Source organism: Raphanus sativus, chromosome 9 (genome assembly GCF_000801105.2).
Source record: "Raphanus sativus cultivar WK10039 chromosome 9, ASM80110v3, whole genome shotgun sequence".
In the NCBI taxonomy this organism is placed as follows: Eukaryota; Viridiplantae; Streptophyta; class Magnoliopsida; order Brassicales; family Brassicaceae; genus Raphanus; species Raphanus sativus.
Window position 1 is genome coordinate 21,250,834 of NC_079519.1, and position 21,300 is coordinate 21,272,133.

General features: G+C 35.6%; 1 protein-coding gene and 1 long non-coding RNA gene across 2 annotated transcripts; both read right to left on the reverse strand.

Moving 5' to 3' along the window:
- Window positions 1–11,649: 11,649 nt before the first annotated feature.
- On the reverse strand, window positions 11,650–12,611 carry LOC130499565 (uncharacterized). The gene is made up of 2 exons (XR_008938443.1): window positions 11,952–12,611; window positions 11,650–11,853 (listed from the first exon to the last, which is right to left on the reverse strand). It is a non-coding gene; the product is annotated as an uncharacterized LOC130499565 (long non-coding RNA).
- A 3,655-nt stretch (window positions 12,612–16,266) lies between these two features.
- On the reverse strand, window positions 16,267–17,570 carry LOC108827440 (chaperonin-like RBCX protein 1, chloroplastic). Its single transcript, XM_018600835.2, has 6 exons — window positions 17,350–17,570; window positions 17,148–17,242; window positions 16,958–17,075; window positions 16,759–16,775; window positions 16,587–16,649; window positions 16,267–16,490 (listed from the first exon to the last, which is right to left on the reverse strand). The coding sequence occupies exons 1-6, from the start codon at window positions 17,498–17,500 to the stop codon at window positions 16,410–16,412; spliced, it is 525 nt and encodes a 174-aa protein (XP_018456337.2). The 5' UTR covers window positions 17,501–17,570; the 3' UTR covers window positions 16,267–16,409.
- Window positions 17,571–21,300: the final 3,730 nt, after the last annotated feature.

Consider the following 21,300-nt stretch of genomic DNA (forward strand, 5'->3'; position numbering starts at 1 on the left):
CCCCTCTCTTATAATCCGAAAGGCGAATACCGAACGTGTTTGTTTTTTTTTTTTTTAGAACGGTTGTTCTGCGCATGTTCCTTCGATCTTTCCGGTCAGGAGGGATCTTTTAGGTCGAGGCTTGTTCCTGGAACTCCTTTACTCTTACCGGATTCGAGGGGCGGTCGCCGGCTTCACAGATCGCCGAGGTGGTACACGTCCCTGTGTGAACGATAGGTCCTACGTTTTTGCCCCTTTGAGGCAGAGGCGGAGACCTCGTAAGGATAAAGGGATCGCTTTCGAGACTTCGTCGGGAGATGGCGCGGCCGCCGGAGATATTGATCCTGGCTTTACCTCAGAGAATCGGGATGTTCCTCCCCCCGGGTGACTTCTTTGACGAACTCCCTCCCGGCGTTTCCCGTGACGAGTCTTTAGACAACGAGGAAAGGGACAAGGTGACTGCGGGATGGTGCTCGCTTGGTCAACGAGTTTGTTTTTGAAACTTGAGTAACTCCACTTCTTTTTATTTGACCTCGGCTTCTTTGCAGGCCGTGAGAGTGTGGAAATGCATCGATAGATGGGAGTTTCCGCACTGCCCGGCTGGCCCGTTTCAAAGCGGAGGAAACAGAAGGGAATTTGCTAAATCCGGCTGGAGGTGGAGGCAAAATCGCCGCAAGCAAAGCCAGGTCCAGGCTCGAGCCCGTCGCTCGTGTGCGGAAGAGCGAGCGACTGACAGAGCTGCCGCCGAGATGAACCCGAAGGGCCGAAATATTTTCTCTACTGAGTTCGAAGCATACAAAGAGGCTCAGGACTTTGTAGGTGATTTTCGCGAGTGCCGTGTTCGGTCGGTACCCTCAGCAAGATGCAGCGTGAGGACTTCTCTCTTTCCGGCGAACTTGCCACGATGGATGGCTCGATGAGGATATTGCCAGCGCCGAATCCTTTGTTCCTCCGATTGAAGGGAGAATTCTGGAGAACTGTGGAATCCTATCCAATGTCTCGGAGGATACCAACGGTGTGGCGAGTTTCAAACGCAGGCGACGGGGGTGAAGAGGTCGACCAGCCCGATTTTCGTTCGGAATATCTCTAACCGACTGCTATGCATTTGATTATATTTATGATAGCCAAGTGTGGCCGTTTGTATGTATGTGTCGCGACCCCTAGGAGTCGCGTGACTTTATGTTTTCGGATCGGCCGTTGGTGCTTTTCGAATCCTGTTATAAATGCCTTTATGAACTATGCGTTTGATTTATACTTTCGTCAAGTGTTGAGGGTTTGAATACGCGTAGTCACTTCGCATTCAATCTCTTTTTTTGTCGCTAGGTCCGTAGGTCACTTTGTAGTGAACGTTAGGTTTGTAAGCGATAAGAGGCAAATTTTGGGATCTCGTATTCTGGATACTTATGCCTATGAGATGTCTTAGATACCAGCAAGGCCGGGTTAGGGCAAGACCTAGGTCTACTTTCGGACTGAAGCTGTGCGATGACAAATCGGCTTTCGTTTTGCTTGTTTGCGATTTTGACCTGACTCGTACCGTTCTAGAATCTGCGAAGTGCTTATCGGCTTATATGATTCGTTTGGGTACGAGTCGAGCTACTTCCTTTACGAAGAGCTAACCAAAATTTGGATTTTTTGTTATAGCGCGCTATGATATCCTTGTCGGATGCAAAAGGACTTCGTTAGAAGCCGGACTACGAATTTGATTGAGTGAAACGTTTCTGTATTTTTCCGTCGGGGCCAATCGACGGAAATGGTTTTTAGAGTCGCGGATGGACTGTTAGTGGGAGTTTTTAGAGTCGCGGATGGACTGTTTGGAGGAAAATGGAGAATCGAGACCTTTTGGAACTAACGACGTCTCGCGTTCCTTAAAGATATGATTTTCGTTTTCCTTAATGTTTATGCGTTGAGTAGCATTTGAATCAAAAGGATTTATCATTTATAATGTAGACTACATGCGAAAAGTGTTTTTGCGGGGAGTACAGGATATCCGTTCCCATCTCCCCCCCCCTTTTTGGCGAGGGGATAGCTGAACTCGTCGGGTTGCGACGAGCTGCCTACGTACCTCTTGCGAGGATCAAGCCATCTCGTAGTTCTGCTTCTATCACGCGTTGTTTATTACTCACGATTTCTGGCGCCTTGACTGTTTCAGCTAAGTCGGCGGTCGCGTCGGGAGTTGGATCATCCGTTTTTTCGGCGACGGACTCGAGGATTTTTCCAGTATCCTGAGTTGTGGCCTGTTCGGATAAATCCGAGTTGCTTTTTGCTGAGTTCTCGGAGGTACTCAGGTTCTTCTTGGTTCGCTTCGGGTTAGCTACTGGGGCGTTCCGATTGCTGCGAAGTTTATGTTCGGCTAGGAAGCAGAGTCGCGACTGTTTTTGGCTTCCCCAGATTACCGCTGTTCCAGTTGGTGTTGGAAATTTGACGCCGAGATGGTAAGTGGACGGGACTGCCTTCATGGCATTTATCCAAGGAGTTCCCATTATGGCGTTATAGATAGCCGGGTTATCCACTACCGCGAATTCGACGATCTTCGTGACTTCTTTAGCCATGACCGGGAGTCTGATTTTTCCGAGGGTCATGGATGTGACGCCCGAGAATCCAGTTAGTGGTCTTGGCTCTGGGATGACTTCTCCGAGGGGTATGTTCATCCTCTGCAGAGTGTCGCGGAACATGATATTGACCGTGCTTCCTGTGTCGATGAGGATGCGGCCGACTTCGAGATCTTGAATCACCAAGTCGATGACCAGAGGATCGTAGTGGGGTTTATCGAGTCCGGTCGTATCCTGTTCTCGAAGGTGATTGCGTGACTGGAACGTCGTCCTCCGGACACCATCCGGGGCTTGTCTCGGCCTTCCGTCCGTAGGCTTGATCGACGACACAGAGTCCTGGTAAAATGCGATCCTCCGATGACCATGTTGATCCTTTGGCGGTTGTTGTTGTTTCCTTCGCCGTCTTGTCTCCGTTCGCGTTTTTCGCCCGATTGAGTTCCAGGAGCGTTATTGGGATTGGCTCCGTCGGTCCTTGGCGGACGGTCAGAATCTAGGATCAGGTCTTTCATGCTCTTTGACCGTTGCTAGTTTGCCGTCGAGCAGCTTCATAATGAGTCTAGCGCCGAGGACTTTGCAGTTGGCGGTGGAGTGACCTCTCGTCTGATGGAACTCGCAGCTGGAATTGTCCTTGTACGAGTTCCGCGTCCAGGTGTTTCCGGAGGTCCTTCCTTGCTCGGAATTAACGGCGTAATTATGTTCGCCTTGGACGTCTTCCCCCTCGTGATGGACGTACTTGTCGTTACGAGAGGTTTTCTTCTTGCCGGACGCTTTCGGCGGTCCATGCTTTTGCGCTAGGATTTTCATCTCTTCTTCCATGATGATGAAATCCGTTGCCTTGTGGAGGGTATCTTGGATGGTGCGCGGCCTTTCCAGAGAAATCCACTTTCGGAACTTCGATTTGTACCAGAGGTTCTTCCTCAGGGCGTCGATGCGACTCTATCGCTGAGGCCTGTTACCCTGGACATCACGAGTTTGAACCTCTTTATGTAGTCGCGGAGCGGTTCGTCTTCCTTTTGAATTAGACTCCAAAGGTCTACGTCGGAAGTTTCCCTGTCCATGAACATGGAGAATTGCTTCAGAAAAGCTGAAGCAAGCTGGCGGAAACTTCCGATGGAGTTTCTTTTCAAGTGTGAGAACCATTCGAGCGCAGCACCTCTGAGGTTCTCGACGAACAGGAGACAGCAGCCGACATCCTTTTCCCGTTCCGGAAGTTTAGACCTTGCCATTGCAATCTGGAAAGACTACAGATGTGCCTTTGGATCTGTGGTTCCATCGTAGGTGGGAAGCTTTATTTCCCAGGATCTGAGACTCGCGCCTCCGTGATTCGAGAGGTGAACGGGGTTTTTCTCGACTCCTCGAGGAGCAGGTCGATCTCGGGGCAGTGCTGGTCGCGTGGTGAATCTGCGATTTTACCGCTTTCACCTCGGCTGCAGTTTTGGCGATGTACTCACGTAGATCGTGAATCTCGCTGGTGCCGTTGCGCTCTTCTGTCTACGCTGGCGGCGATAGGCCCGGTCTGGTCCTCAGCCAGCCTTTCTTGCTCTGACCAGTAGAGGTCTTCTTCCTCTTCTGTCATAGGTTTTTCGAAGGCTGCCGCTAGTCGAGCTGACTGACTTCGGGTCCTTCTGTGGTGGACGTCGGCGTCTTCGTCGGACGGATCCGACTGATCGCTGACATCCAGATTGATTCTTTCGACGTCGTCTCCTTCGTTGTCCCTTATGGGGGTGGAAGGTTGTCCGTCGTTTTCTTCTGTCCCGTCGGAGTGGTATCATCGGGATGAGTTCCGGGATTTCCTGGGCATCTTTTTCTTGATCTCCGGGGATCTCCGCGCGGGAGTTTGCTTTTCGCTGTTAAGGTATTGACCTGTTTAGCGAGTGAAGCCATTAGTTTCTCCTGTTCTTCCGACCGTTTCTGGGCGGTGGCGAACAGTTCCTTCATCTGGTCCAGCATCGCGGTGTTTGCCTCGGCAGTGACCGTTGATACGTTTCCAGCAGGAGTTTTCTCAGCGTTGACATCGACGGTTGGTCCGTCGTGTGTTTGCTTGTCTTTTTCCGCGTCAACAGACATGCTTAACTGGGCGTGCGTAGTTTGCGAGAAAGATAAAGCCGTGAATCCCCCTCCTTCTAGCGCCAAACTGTGGGAACCGAAATTCGCACTGTCGATTTTAGTTAAGTTGAAACGTAGGAAAACTAAGTTGACCTAGTTTTCCCCGAGGATCCCGGCTATCTGCTGGGCCACGCACGACAAAGTTAAAACAAGTCTAATTCGAGAATAAATGCGTAAAATGAATAGAGCAAAAAGAAAGAATCTTATTTCCGAATCTGCGGAGAACGTTTGGACAACAGGTCGAGATCTCGGCTGTAAGAGCTGTCGATCGTCGCTAGTCTCGAAACCTAGATCTAACCTAGTTGAGTCGCAGCTCGCTAAAAAGGAAATAAGCGCCTAAGTTCTAAATTGCTCTGGAGTGGTTCTTTCTTCTAATTTCGGATCCCCCTTCCTCTGCTCCTAGCATTGCTTATATACTCCCATATGACGGTCTATCCTTGGTGGGCTGAGTCTGCCGTGGGCTGGACTTTTTCCATTTTGTCGGCTTTCGTGTTTATCGGAAAGTTGACATTTATCTTTTCGGAAAGTTGACATTTATCTTTTCGGAAGTTTATCATTTATCTTGTCATGCGAAGATAATTGTAAACCGTCGCATCTATCCTTTAGAAAATCGTAAACTGGTCGTCCGATCGGAGTTGGTCCCTTTCGGGCCGCATTCCGGGCTTCCGCTGTTTTTCTACGATTTCTCTGAAAGGATGCTCCTACTAGGATGTCGAGTCTCTCGGAAGATCTTCGATCCATTGCTGAGGTGAATGGTGTTGTACGATAACCATCACCGTTTTATACGAAGTCTTCCTATCCGTTGACGTCTTAGGGGTTTCAGAAATCCCGGAACAGAAAAGGAGTTTTATTTATAAGGACTCGGAAAGTCGTGAAACGCGGATTTCTGGCGACCCGGAGGCTTGGAACTTATGCACGAAGACTAGCCGTCCGACGACCCGAGGGAGCACGGGGCTAGCCGCCCGGCGACCACGGCCAGCACGGGCGCTAGCCGCCGGCGGCCACGGCCAGCACGGGGCTAGCCGCCCGGCGGCCACGGCCAGGACGGGCGCTAGCCGCCGGCGGCCACGGCCAGCACGGGCTAGCCGCCCGGCGGCCACGGCCAGCACGGGCGCTAGCCGCCGGCGGCCACGGCCAGCACGGGGCTAGCCGCCCGGCGGCCACGGCCAGCACGGGCGCTAGCCGCCCGGCGGCCACGGCCAGCACGGGCGCTAGCCGCCGGCGGCCACGGCCAGCACGGGCTAGTCGCCCGGCGGCCACGGCCAGCACGGGCGCTAGCCGCCGGCGGCCACGGCCAGCACGGGGCTAGCCGCCCGGCGGCCACGGCCACGTCCGGTGTTGGCTGCTCGATTCCTTCGGCGCGTTCGTGTTCTTTGCGTTTTTAGTTTTCCGTAGGTTTTTTCCTTGTGTAGAAAATGTTTCTAGCAGTTGATTTCGAGACGATGAATCTCGAACTTAATTTTTTCTTAAGGTTTCTCGATTAACAATTAGTCTCTCGAGGTTGCTTTCACATCTTTCATATTTTTCCGAGATTTTCGGACATCGATTTCGTCTTGACCGATTTTGACCCCAACACTAACCACGTTATAAAATTAAATTATACTTCAATAGTGTTTACTATACACAGAAATGAACACGCCTAGGTAATTTTAAAAATTTCAAAAACGGTTTTAATGCTTTCCAAAATCTAACCCTAAGAACACATACAATACTACAACATATGTTGATGAAATATAAACTAAAGAATATCATGACTCACTATTTTCACTCATCTGGGCTGAAAACAATTGAAATTTGTTATATATTAATTTATATCTCTTAAGACATATGTTAATTACATAATTCCAATTTTTCACTTATCAAATATTTTTTACAAAATTTTTAAATTATGTTTAAGAATAACTGTCCAGACGACTTAACTTAAAGTCGTCTGGACGACTTATTTTCAAGTCGTCTGTTTACAGACGACTTGCGAGGGGTAGAAACGTAAAAAAAAATCCGTTTTTTTTGTTTGTTCACAAGGAGATAGTTGTAATTTCAATAGCCTTTTAAGTTACTTTTGCCTTTGACCCAAGTTGGGGTACTCTTTTGGGTTTGACTCCAAGTTTTGAGTCACAATTGGTAATTCTCCCATTTTTTTACTTGTCATGTTATCCAAGATTTTAGGCTGAGTCATTAATTTTAATAAAAAATTAATTAGACTGATTAAAGTTTTGATATCTTGAATATACTATTATTTGAGAAGTGAATTTTGTTACTTGTCATGTTATCCAAGATTTTAGGCTGAGTCATTAATTTTAATTAAAAAATTAATTAGACTGATTAAAGTTTTGATATCTTAAATAAATAATTATTAACTGATAACAAATTAATATTATTAAAATTATCTTAGAAAAATAAATGGAAAACATGTTTAAGAAATGAAAAGATAATTTCATGTATTTATTTTGTGTTTATCTACTGCTTTATTTTTTATTTGTTAATTTTTATGCCGTCGGATTGCCGTAAGCATTTTCCTATAAATGCAAGCTCTCCTCATTCACCTCATTCACTCTTCGTTCTCTCTTCACTCTATCTCTAGTCACAAGAAATCCGAAAAAAATCATGTCTTCTGGAGATTATTTCGTTCGTGGATGGATAAACCTCATTTGGATCACAACACCAAATTTGCTTACAGAAGAATACGTTTGAGGTATTGAAGAATTCATGAAGTTTGTTCAACAGCAACCAGATGTAAATACTGATATGTTAAGATGTCCATGCTCTACTTGTAATAATAGTAGGATTATAAAAGAATGAGATGTTTGAAGTCATTTGTAAATGAAAGGGTTTACACAGAATTAATTATAAAATTTGGTATCTTCATGGGGAAACTAGTTTTGAATATGGTAATACTAGCAAACCTCAGCATGTTAACGAATCTCAGCCTTATTGGTTGGTTAGAAGAACCGAGAACGGATGTAGATTATGGTGTATGTACTGAGCAAATGGTACATGATCATTATAGAGGGGAAGAACCAAATCCCGAATCAATGAGATTTTTGACATGTTGGATAAAGGAAAACAACCTTTATATAAAGGTTCTAGAGATGATCATTCACCCTTATCATATGCAAGTAAATTGATGGGTATTAAGACAGATTATAATTTGGATGAAGAATGTGTGGATGCGATTGCTGATTTTGTTAAAGGTGTTCTACCAGAGAATAATCTTGCACCGGGTTCATACTACGAGGTTCAGAAACTTGTTGCGGGTCTTCAATTACCGTACGAAATGATAGATGTATGTATCGACAACTGCATGATCTACTGGAGAGCGGATAGGGAACGGGATAAATGCAAATTTTGTAGGAAATCTCGTTATTAGGAGACGAGGAGAAGAGTTTTGGTCCCGTTCAAAAGAATGTGGTACTGTATTTGCCTTTGACGGAAAGATTGAAGAGGTTGTATCAGTGTGAGCGCACAGCGAAGGCAATGAGATGGCATGCAGAGCATTCCATAAATGGTGAGATTAGACATCCTTCAGATGTGAAGGCTTGGAAACATTTTCAATCAACATATCCAGAATTTGCTGAACAGAGAAGAAATGTTTATCTTGGATTATGTATAGATGATTTCAGCCCATTTGGAAAGCATGGAAGACAATATTCTCTTTGGCCTGTGATTGTGACACCGTACAATTTGCCGCCAAATTTGTGCATGCGACGAGAGTTTTTATTCCTCTCCATTTTTGTCCCTGTGCTAGAGCATCCTAAAAGATCATTAGATGTGTTTCTTCAACCACTAATAAATGAGTTGCAACAACTATGAGCGGATGGTGCTGAGACATACGATGTTTCGTACAAAGAAAACTTTCATATGCGGACAGTACTTATGTGGACAATAAGTGACTTTGCAGCATATGGTATATTATTTGGATGGAAAGCACATGAGAAGCTTCCATGTCCATATTGTCAAGATAGCACAGATGCTTTCCAACTAAAGCACGAAAGGCAAATATGTTGGTTTGACTGTCATAGAAGATTTCTACCACCTGATCATACATACCGTAGGAGTAAAACTTTGTTTACGAAGAACAAGCAGGTGTTTGATGATCCACCTAATGAAGTTAGTGGGGAATATTTGTGGAAATATTTTAGGGATTTTGGTGTAGAAAGGACGCCAGACGTAGGTGAACATGAAAACATTCGACTCGATGCTGTTAGAGAGCTACATAACTGGCACAAAAAGAGTATTTTCTTGGATCTGCCATATTGGGAGAGTCATCTATTGCGGCATAATTTAGATGTCATGCATATTGAGAAGAACTTTTTCGACAATTTGATGAACACAATCCTCAACATCCAAGGTAAAACGAAGGATGATCTGAAGTCAAGGTTGGATTTAGTCGATATCTGTGATTGTTCAGAACTTCACGGTGATGAGAACGGTACGACCCATTTTCCCATTTATCGGCTGGATGGTGCTGCAAAAGAAGAGTTCTTTGATTGGATTAGATATAGAGTGAAATTTCCATACGGTTATGCATCAAATTTGGGTAATTGCATCGATAGAGTTCTTTGATTGGATTACAGATAGAGTGAAATTTCCAGACGTTTATGCATCAAATTTGACAGAAGGTCTAGACTATAGAGAAGTCTCTAAAGAACTCTACCAACCGGAAGAGCGATATAGGCGGGGTGCACAACCTCGGCGCTTGCAGTATGTCCTCTAAGGAGGATCAACTTGTGAGTTTTTTTTTAATATTTATTTATCTTTATATTTATTTAAATAATTTTTTTATATATTCATTGGCTAACACTATTTTTTTAGATTGAAACAAACGACGGTAATCCCGTCGATCATCTCCACGTCATGAAGGAGGCGTACACCAACAAGAAGACGGGTCAAATTCAGGACCCCATGATCAAAGAGGTCATTGAGTTGGTGGAAATTCAAAAAGAAGCTTTTCTAGCTTCTCAGCATCTCTCTGATGACGACGATTCTACGGGTGCTTCAACCAACTTGTCCCGACTGCAAATAAACGAGATGGTCGAAAAGGTAATTTTTTTCATTCTTATATATATTTTTAATACTTTATTAACTTTAATATTTTTTTCATTACCATATTTCTTTTCTTTACTAACTTAAAATTTTTTTATGCGGTCCCTAAACGAAAGGGTCGTATGGTTGGGTTGGTCCGTCGTGTTTCTTCATGTCCGGCTTCTTCTTCACAAGTCCCGTATGTCGATCCCTTGATTCTAGAGCAGCTACTGAACAAGAATGAATGGATTGTGGCATTGGAGGAGCATAACGCTACAATCCTTGCTGAGTTGGCGGATTAGAAGAGGACCAACCTCGAGATATTGGAGAAGTTAGGTTGTTTGTTTCCTTCGGATCCTTAGTTTTTTTATTTAAAACTCTCTGAATGTTTTTTTTTCTATTTCAGTTTGTATAAACTTAAATTCTATAATATTATTATTAGTTTTTTAATTTCAGATTTTTTTATTGATTAATTTTTATAATTAAAAACAATTTTTTTTAAAAATGAATTAATGAATATATAAATCAACATTTCTGATGAAACTATTCCGTCGGAATATTTCGCCGATATTTGTGGTCGGAAATTCTGTCGGAGAATTCCGACGAAACACGTGGTCGTAATATTCCGACGAACTTGGTGCGTCGGAAAATTCCGACGAATAGTTTCATCCGAAAATTCCGACAATCACATTCGTCGGAAAAATATCGTCGGAAATTAGTGTTTCCGATGAAAAACGTTCTCGGAAAGACGCCGACACATAAGTTTGTTAGAATTCTGTTTCCCGGCATTCGTCAGAATGTCTGACGAATTTTTTTCCGACCAAATGATACCGACGACCATTTTCGTTGGAATGTCGTTGAAATATGGCTTTTCCGACGACATTCCGACGGTTTTGACCGTCGGTATTCGTCTGTTTTCTTTGTAGTGTATGGACGAAAAATCTAATCCACAAACTAATTAAGCTATATATATTTTCATGGTTTAAAAATAATTTAATGAAATATTGTTTTGTTAAAGAGTTAAAAAAAATATTACTAAATTCTAGATAAACCATATTTAAGAATTTAAAGGTATTAATAAATAAAATATGTTTATTAAAAAGTTATCTGCCAAAAACTTACATTCAGTTTTAAAATATTAAAATATATTATTGCAGGTCAAAAGCATAAAATGTTATGTTATATAAATTTATAGAATTATTTGTACCCGCAAATTCGCGGATAACTACCTAGTATTATTTATTTACGTGGTTCTCCATCAATATTATTTAAAATTTGTTTGGTTAAAATATAATATTGATGCAATAGAAATTTTAGAAACAGAGTTTCATATCGTACTTCAGGTGATGATAGAGAGCCTTGTTCTCCAAAGAAGTATTAGACACAAAATGTCCTACATCGGTAGTTGAAAGAGAAACTTAGTAATATATATGGTGGATAGACCACTCCCTTTATTACCAACTAGTGGTATTCTGGCGCTACGCGCCGGGTTCGTATGTTTTATTCTCTAATAAATTCAGAATTGTTTATTAATCCATTTGATAGTGTCTAATGATAAAAGTATATTAATTTATTTTATAGTTGCTTAGATCAAAAAGGATTAGTATAAGTAGTTTTGGTAGGTTTTCTTGTAGTTTTTAATAGGTTAATGCAATAAAAATAGAATAAATAATTGACAATTGCACCAAAGTAAATATAGATGAACTTAAAACATAAAGTAAAGTTGATGTTCCAAAAAGAATATGTAAGTATGCATTAAGTTTTATTAGTTTTTGTGTGTTTGAAGTCTTTTTAACAATTTTATCTATGAATATGTTGGCTGGGTAAAGATCATATCTTAATATATAAATGGAGACTTCTATGGCTGTTCAGCCCTCCATGTCAGCAAGAGAGTATGGGGAGTTTGTTGCCACGTGGATCATATTTTCGTTGAAAAATCTGTTTTTTTAACTGGGTTTTCATGTTACTTTTGTTAGGTCTACTCAGAATGCCCAATTAATTTTTTCGCCTTTCTTTCTACTTTTGTTCAGCATTGTCGCCATAAGAATTTGATGTCTCTGAAGAACATAACATAAGGATCATTAGTAAGAGCTGGAACAAAGAAAAGAGAAGCCAACGGATGGAAAAATATAAAATTTCTCCATCAACCATCTCCTCCTTTAAATCCCACACCCAATCGAATTCGACCAAACATATGCTGGTGAAGAAAAAACAACATCAGTACAATACAAAAAACATACAGATCATTTAATCAAGATCTACCAAATTTTGATAAAAGGAATGCCGAAATTTCACCTTTTGAAGACTCTCCAAGAACTTATCGCCGTTGCAAGTTTATGATGGCGGATGCGTTTTGTGATGGTGGTGATCCACAGTTCGGAGTCTTCCACCACAGACAAATCTCTTGTATATGACCTTTGTTGTTCTGTTTAGTCTCACCAAAAGAATTAATGATGGTGAATTGTTAGTAAAGAATCATGAAGAATAGTTATGTCGTGAAAAAAAAAGGAAAAAAGAAGAGAGGTAGATGTATAGTTAGGTCGGTGGCAGTGGCGGAGGCAAAAATAAATCTTGTGGGGGTCATAATTAATTTTAGGGAAAATTGCCAAAACGGAACAAAAATTCAGCATGGTTGTCCTTATAGTATAAAACTATCATTTAGTTGTCCTTTTAGTATAATTTCTTTCATAATCCCAAAACTAACCCTTGATTAATCTAATTAAACACATTAAATTAATAGAATTTTAAAAAATAATAATTAAAACATTTAAAAAGGGAAAATAAAAATAAAAACTTATATTTTTTTTAATAAAAATAAATTTTGTAAAACTTAATAAAAATAAAAAAAATAATTTACAAATTTTTTTAAATAAAAAACGTTAAATCAACCTAATAAAAAACAGTTAACAAATTTATATTTTTTATAAAAAGTTTAAAATGTTTGTAAACTTTTTAATTTTATCAAAATTTTTAATCAAAAAAATTAAATGTATTTTTATAAAGTTTGTTTAAACTTTTTATTAAAAACTTTTTGTAAGGTTTTATTTTATTTTTATAAAATTTACAAATTTTATATAGTTTGTGTAAAGTTTTATTAAACACAGTAAACTAAAAGAATTTAAAAAATAATAATTAAAAACGTTTAAAAAGGGAAAATAAAATAAAACTTTTAAAATTTTATTTAATAAAAATAAACTTTGTAAAATAAAAATAATTTACAAATTTTTTAATAAAAACGTTAAATAAACTTATTAAAAACATTTTACAAAGCTTTATTTTTATAAAAAGTTTAAAACTTTTTAAATAAAATTGTAATTAAATAAAAATTTAAAATTTATAAAATAAAAATAAAAATTTACAAAAAAATTAATAAAAACTTTAAACTAACTTTATAAAAAGAAACATTTTACAAAGTTTTATTTTTTATAAAAAAGTTTAAAACGTTTGTAACCATTTTAATTTTATCAAACTTTTTAATAAAAATATAAATTTTAAAAATGTTTTTAAAAAAATAAAATTTGTAAACTTTATAAAGTAAAAATAAAATTTTACAAAAAAATGCACCTAATTTCAAAACACCACATGTTGTATAGATATGTATCATAGTGAACAAGAGTTTGTGAAAAAAAAAAAAAGAAAACTATGGAAAAACCATAGATTAATGAATAAGACAAGGGAAAATCATTTTTTAAAAAAATTTGACAAGCAAAATCGAAAATAACACGTTTTAGGAAGTTAGAATATTTTTAGAAGATTTTTAGAATATTTCCATAACTGAAATTTTCATTAATTTTCGCAAAAATCAGGTAATCTTATCCGTAGAAGGCGCATTCTAAAAGTTTAGAACATTGACAAAAATCCAGAACACGCATTCTACTTTTAGTAGACGGAAGAGTACATTTTAGAAAACACATTCCGCGAAATTTAGAATACTTAATAAAAGTAGAAGATGCTTCCAGACGAAAAGTAGATAGCTTTAGGATTAGTAGAATGCGCATTCCACTTTTTTAGAAAATTAGTAAACAGTAGAATGTACGTTCTAAAAATAGTAGATGACCATGTTTATTTTAGAAAACGCTTTCTACTATACCATTTTCCGTAGAAGGCACATTCTACCTTTAGTGGAACGTATTTTCAAATTCTTATTTATCAACTTTTTGAAAACAAAAAAAATATCAGCATGTGTATATTGGTGTTTTATTAATTGTTTGTATTTTTAATATTTTTTTTGATTCACAAAAGTATTTATTTCATTAGTTTTCAGAAATAGAAAGGGTAAAAAGGAGAAAAATTGGACAAAAAATGATTTATACCAAAGGGACAACACCCTTGTTTTTTTGTTCTCTTGGCTTGTTTTTCTTAATTTTATTATAGAGAAAGAAACATACATAAGATTTGAACTTAAGACACAGGGTCAAAAATGGTGATTTTAACCATCTCACCAAGACAATAACATGAAAAACAAGCCTAAATTTAAAATTTTATAGATTTTGTTGGGGTCACTGACCCCCTTCCAACCAACGTGGCTCCGCCACTGGTCGGTGGTGTTGTAGAAAGGAAGGCGAAAAAATTAATTGGGCCTTCTAAGTAGACTTAACAAAAGTAACATGAAAGCCCAGTTAAAAAGACAGATTTTTCAACGAAAAATATGATCCACGTGGCAACAAACGCCCCATGCTCTCTTGCTGACATGGAGGGCTGAACAGCCATAGAAGTCTCCTTTATATATTAAGATTGGTTTTAGGTTGGAAGCCCATCTAGTTTAACATGGTATTAGAGTCTGATCCATGCAGTCCAACCTAATCCACATCGATCTGGCCTAAAGTTGGCTCATCGATCCTTACCCGAACATTCCGAGATTGATGCTCAAAGAGTCATCATCTCGAGGAGGCGTATTAGACACAAAGAGTCCTACATCGGTAGTTGGAAGAGATCCTTAGTAATATATAAGGTGGATGGACCATTCCTTTTATTACCAATTGATTTTAGGTTGGAAGTCCATCTAACTTAACAAGAAGAAGGTTCTATCTTCTGTTTTCTATTGCATTGAGTGGAATCTAAGACATTCTCAAGCCGCCTTATAAAACTCTCTTTAAGAGGTTGAGAACACATCTAGGAGGGTTGAGATTTTTGTCCATCCTGCGTAATGATCTTCTATCCATACTCACGTAATGTTTTTCCCATTTTTCTTGTTTTTTTGCTAAAATTTGTTGCATTTAATATAAAAGTGGCAAAAGCATACATACCCATTTTTCTTGTTACGTGACTCAATCTAAAAAAATTCTTGTTGAATCTGCCACTGATGATTGTAGATATGAAAACCCGCGGTCTTTGCGAACATTAGATTCTTATCTAAAGGGAGAAGCTCGGGATGTGGCTTTGTCCTGCTACTTTAGAGCTTCATCAAAACACTTGGATGATCCTGCTTCATTGCTTGAGAAAATTGTCGCTTATGAGGCACGCGTTACTAGTTTCTATTACATTAACCTCTAAAACAACTTTGTTTTGTTAATCTAACAATGTGTTCAATTTCATAAGGCGGTGCAATTCCTACCCCTGGGTAAATGCAATGGCTCCTCTCAAAGTTATCATCTCAATCAATATTTTCTGAAGATGAGCACGGCAATACACAGAGCACAGCGAGAAAGTATTACTACCAGAAAGAGGAACAAACCCTTATTAGTCCATCAGAATAAAAATATTTTTATTCTCAATGCTTCTTAATAGATTCATTGTTCACTTCATTACGCTCTTATCAATCAAGTTCAAGGCATCAACTCAATGATTCTTGTTAATGCAGTGATTCTTCTTCCAGTAATAATGCCATGGAAGCTCTATTGAATTTTCTATCACAAAAGAACTGCGAGTGGGCTATGTCACCTCGTATATTACCAATTTTAGAACCTATTCTTATGCGGTTGTGTGCTAAGTATGTTCATTCTTGTATGTCTACTGGTTAGCATGAATCATATACTATAAATTCTAATGTTTTTGTCTTCATTTTGAAAGGTATCTCTTCCAAGAGAATAAGAGAGGAAAATCTTTAAACTCTGTTGCAAACTTCCACTTACAAGACGGAGTGGTAAGTCTAAGTGGTTAACACTATGAATTCTAATGTTTTTGTCGTCATTTTCATGGGTATCTCTTGCTAGAGAAGAAGAGAGGAAAAGCTTTAAACTTGCAAACTTCCACTTGTATATCTAGTGGTTAACATGAATCATATACTATAAATTCTAATGTTTTTGTCTTCATTTTCATGGGTATCTCTTGCAAGAGAAGAAGAGATGAAAAGCTTTAAACTTTAATGCAAACTTCCGCTTACAAGACGGAGTGGTAACTCTAAGTGTATGAAATAGGGTTCTAGACAACGTTAGTGTGGTTGAGATTTGATAAGCTCTCTTTTTTTATATGTTAAATAGATGGTTGAAAAAAATAAATTAGATGGATGATCGATCAGAGTAAAATATTCATCAAAGTGGACGACGCATTATGGTTAACTATGTCTACAGGTTAGAGAACATTGAAGACTATGGCTCAATCATATTTGGGTTCAGGTAAGATTCCTACATCTCCTAGTATTATCCATTACCTTCTCTAAGTTAGCTCCACAAAAGCAAATCAATCTTGATTCTTGATTACTTATGTCATTTTCAAGCAAATAGTCTATGATTAAAACCCTGAGTTTAACAAGAACAATGATATATATACTTATGTGTATGTACAAACGGTTTCATGTGTGTATACTCTGAGCTTTCACTTATCTGGATCAGTTTCAACATGGCTAGTCTCCAAGACGTATTCACGCATGAGTTTTGTGTTGGATCTATCCACATTCTGCATTTTTCACAATCACAAGATGCTTTGTTACATTTACATACTTCACACTCAGCCACTCTATATATATAAAGTATTATGGTGAGGAGAGATAACCTTGAACGCGAGGCGCTGTAAATTGTCCCATTCGAAATCGTTTTTACAGTAAGCAGACCGTACCTACGTTAACGGTTACAATAGATTCAAAACCATAAATACAAACCTAGAGTCTAGAGAGATGTGAAGAGTATTTTTGAACTAAAGGAGAGAAAGGAAAAGCTTAGCTTACCTCTAAAATTCGAAGGGCTTGCATTGATCATGAGACGAAAACAGAATTTGATTAGTTTTTTATATGAAACCAGATATAAATGTATGAATATATATATACTAAGCATATCGATATAGAAAATGACTACTTTTTTTACAAAAGAAACTTTGTAACCAATTTATTTACTATTAAGTATATAAAAAGTTTTTTTTCGTGGTACCTAATTTCATGTGACGTGAAGATCGACGCATGAGAGCAGCACAGAACTTATCACCGTCACTAACAGAGTTTGTGTCTAAGAATTCTCTTAACTCCATATACGCCTCAGGGTTATAACTCTGTCATTATAATTAACTAATCATTAATTATATTAGTTTAAACACCTAAGTTAAATACGAATTAGTGATCACCTCAAGCTGAGCAGACACTATCCTCACTGCAACATAAGTAAAAAAGTCATGCAGATGCTTCGCTACCTTAGCCTCCGGTGAAGCTTCTCCAAAGCCTAACTCAATTATCAAAAACAATACTTAGAAAAAATGGACACTAATCTGTATAGAAAATAATGTATCGATCTAGCTAATCGCATTTTTAACAAACAATACGACATACCGGGAACGTACATCTTGTTAGAACAAATGCAAGTTGGTTTGCGATTTCGAAATTTCTGCATTGATGGATAAGAAAGTGAAGGCTTTCTAAGTTTTGGAGGATTGAAGTAAGAGAGGTAAGAGTGGTGAAGGAGAGAAGAAGATGACTCCATTAAATTAGATGTTTCGATAAAGAAAAGTTGGAGATGCTTTTTTTCTTCTTTCTTTTTCTTTTTGCTTTTTGGTCGTACATAAGAAAGTGAATTAGGATCACACATCAAAATATCTTAGAATATATGGATAAATAAATATCTTCCAATGTATAAAGATAATACATTTTTCATCTGAGAGAGAAACAGTGGAGCCAATAAATATCTCTCAAAATCAAAGAAAATAAAAAGATAATACATCTTTCATCTCCAGTAAAGAAAAATACTTAGGGTTCATCTCTAGGTTCACTAACTAATAAGATTTATCTATTTTAAATTTAGTATTCTTTAAAAAATGAAATCAAATAATTATAAATTTTTGAAATAATATTATGTTTGTAAAATAAAAAAATAGTAGTAATTTTCAAAACAAAATTGAAATATTGATAAACCATCAGTAAATACTAAAACCTAAACCCTAAATTCTAAATAATAAACCCTAAATTTTGGATAAATCTTGAATTCTTGTGCAAATCTTAAACCCTAAACCCTTAATCCTAAACCATAAACTAAGCCCTTAATCATAAACCCTAAACCCTTAATATTAAACCCTAATACTAAACCCTAAATCCTAAATTCCAAAATGGTTTATGGCTTATGATTAAGGTTTTAAGGTTTAGGATTTATCCAGAAGTTTAGGATTTATCCAGAAGTTTAGGGTTTAAGATTTAATGTTTAAAATTTAGGGTTTAGCATTATGGTTTAGGATTAAAGGTTTAGGGGTTTTGTTTATGGTTTAGGATTAACGGTTTATAGTTTAGGATTTGTCCAAATATATAGGATTTACCCAAAGATTTAGGGTTTAATATTAGAATTTAGGGTTTACAGTTTAGTAATTTGATGACGGATTTATCAATATTAAAAAAAAAAAATTTGGTAATTATTAATATTTTTATTTATTTTAAGAACATAGTATAATTTCACAATTTTTTACTATTTGGTTCTTTTTTTAAAAGATATTAAATCTAAAATAACTAAATCATATTGGTTGATGAGCCTAGAAGTTCACCTAGGGGGTGAACCCAAGTAATTCTCATTAATAAATATTTCTCAAAAAAGAAAATTAAACCATTGTTTTTAGGGATGGACACTTCAGTTATTTTATCGGTTAGGTTTGAGTTTGGTTCGGTTTGGTTAAGTTCTAAAAATTCTCCAACTGAAGTAAACCATAGTTAGTTTGATTTTGATCGATTTTGGTTCGGTTTGTATTCGGTTCGGTTTGTTTTCAGTTTGGTTTGTATTTCAGTTTGGTTTAGTTCTTTTTGAAACATAAAGGTGTGGTTATGAATCATATTGTTGGTGACTATAAAAAAAATAAACTATTCAAACTAAATGCAATATAAAACTGAAACATCTATACTATTATTTGCGAAGTGATTTTTCGCAATGGAACTCTCACTTTAAAAGTTAGAGTGGCTAATATCTATTGTACCCTTAATAAATAAAAAATATATAAATTATCCATAAAATAAAAAAATGAATTTTATTTTTCTTGATTAAATAACTTAAAATTAATATAATATTAAGAATTCTCCAAAATCTAAAAATATATTTTAAAATAAAAAGATACTTCATATATATATTTGGTTGTTATCTGAAATATTGTTTATATAAAAATTAAAAAACGAATTTTAATGTTCAAAAAGGAAATTTAATTTTCTTGATTAAATAAGTTAAAATTAGTAATAATAATAAGAATTTTCCAAAATCTAAAAATATATTTTAAAATAAAAAGATACTTCATATATATATATGGTTGTTATCTGAAATACTTTTAATATAAAAATGAAAATTTAAAAAATAAAAATGAATTGAAAATTATTTGATTAGATAAGTGATTAAAATTAATATTTTTTTACGATTAACCTCTCACTTCAAAATTTAGAGTGCTTAATATCGTTCATATCTTTAATGAATAGAATATATAAATTACCCACACAATGAAAAATAAATTTTAATTTTCTTGATTAGATGAGTGATTAGAATTAGTAATAATAATAAGAGTTATCACAACATCAAAAATATATTTTAAGATTAAAAGATACTTCATATATATATTATTGTTATCTAAAAATATCTTTTAATATAAAAATTAAAAAACAGAAACGAGTTAACAAAATGTTTAATTAGATAAGTGACTAAAATAATAATAATAATAATAATAATAATAATAATAATAATAATAATCCAGAATCTAAAACTATATTCTAAGTAAAAACTGATAATTACTATGTATATTGTGTTGTTGTCTGAACAATGTCTTTTAGTTAAAAATTAAAAATAGAAAATCACATAACTAAATATTAATTAAGTATTTTTTAATATATACAATTGAAAATAAAATATTGAGTAATTTCAAAGATTTATTTATTATTATTAAATATAATGTTCAAAACAAAATTTCAAAATATTTATGATATGTGGCTGAAAAAGAAATATTTATAATATGTAAGAATTTTAAATGAAAACATGAATCATGATATTTTTTAATTAATAATATATGTATTAATAAATAATTATAAACATAAATCATGATTACGTCCGCATGAGCGGGCAAGACACTTAGTTAGTCGTACCCTTAATAAATAAGATCCCCTAGTCTATATTTGAGAAGTGATTTGCCACATGTCTTTTCTACAATCGTTTTCACAAAAAATTTGTGACGTGGCTATTAAGATTGATGACATGTCATATGGTTAAATATGACATGGAAAATTATAATTAATGTTGATATATATTTTTGGAAATCTTTTTAGAATATGGCAATAACTCATATATTACCTCTAATATTGATTTATATTTTTGGTAAATTTTGTAGAATATGGTAATAACTCATAAATCATTACTAAAATAAATATATTCAAATATGACATTTTGAATTTCGAAATATTATATAATTTTACTTTTATAATTATAAAAAAATTATTATCTAAAATTTTCTGAATTTTTTTAAAAATTTAAATCGTAATATCATTAGTTTCTTTTAGATATCTGCAAATTATATAAATATTATTTAGTTTTAATTTTTGATAACTATACAATTTTATATGTTTTTTAGTAATTTTGTACAAGTTGATTTAATACATTTAACCAAATGAAATAAATAATTTTTTTATCTAAGATTTTAACTTTATATATATATACATATATATTCTTAAAAATACTTAAAAAAATATTTTCTCTTAAATTTATGCTTAATTAATGATACTTATATTAATTACTGGTCAAAATAATAAAATATATAATATTAATAAATTATATTTTAAAATATAAAATTTAACTTTTAAAAAATTCATCACTATACATGGTGCACGAAAAAATTTAGATTAATAATTGTGACATAACTACTAAAATTGATGAAATGTCTTATAGATTAATATCACATGGACAATTATATTTAATGTTAATTTATATTTTTGGTAAACTTTTTAAAATATGGTAATAACTCATATATTACATTTATTATCGATTTATATTTTTTTGGACTTTTTAAAAACATGGTAATAACTCATAAATCATCATTAAAATAAATATATTCAATTATGACATTTCAAATTTCGAAATATCATTTAAATTAAAAAGTTTTCAAAAATATATACATATTTTTTGAAAATTATAAAAATTAAATAATAAAATCAAATTAAATCGCAAAATTATTAGTTTCTTATATATATCTACAGATTTTATAAATATTTTTTAATTTTAATTTTTGACAATATGAAATTTTACATATTCATTCAATATACTTAATTAAAATAAATAGA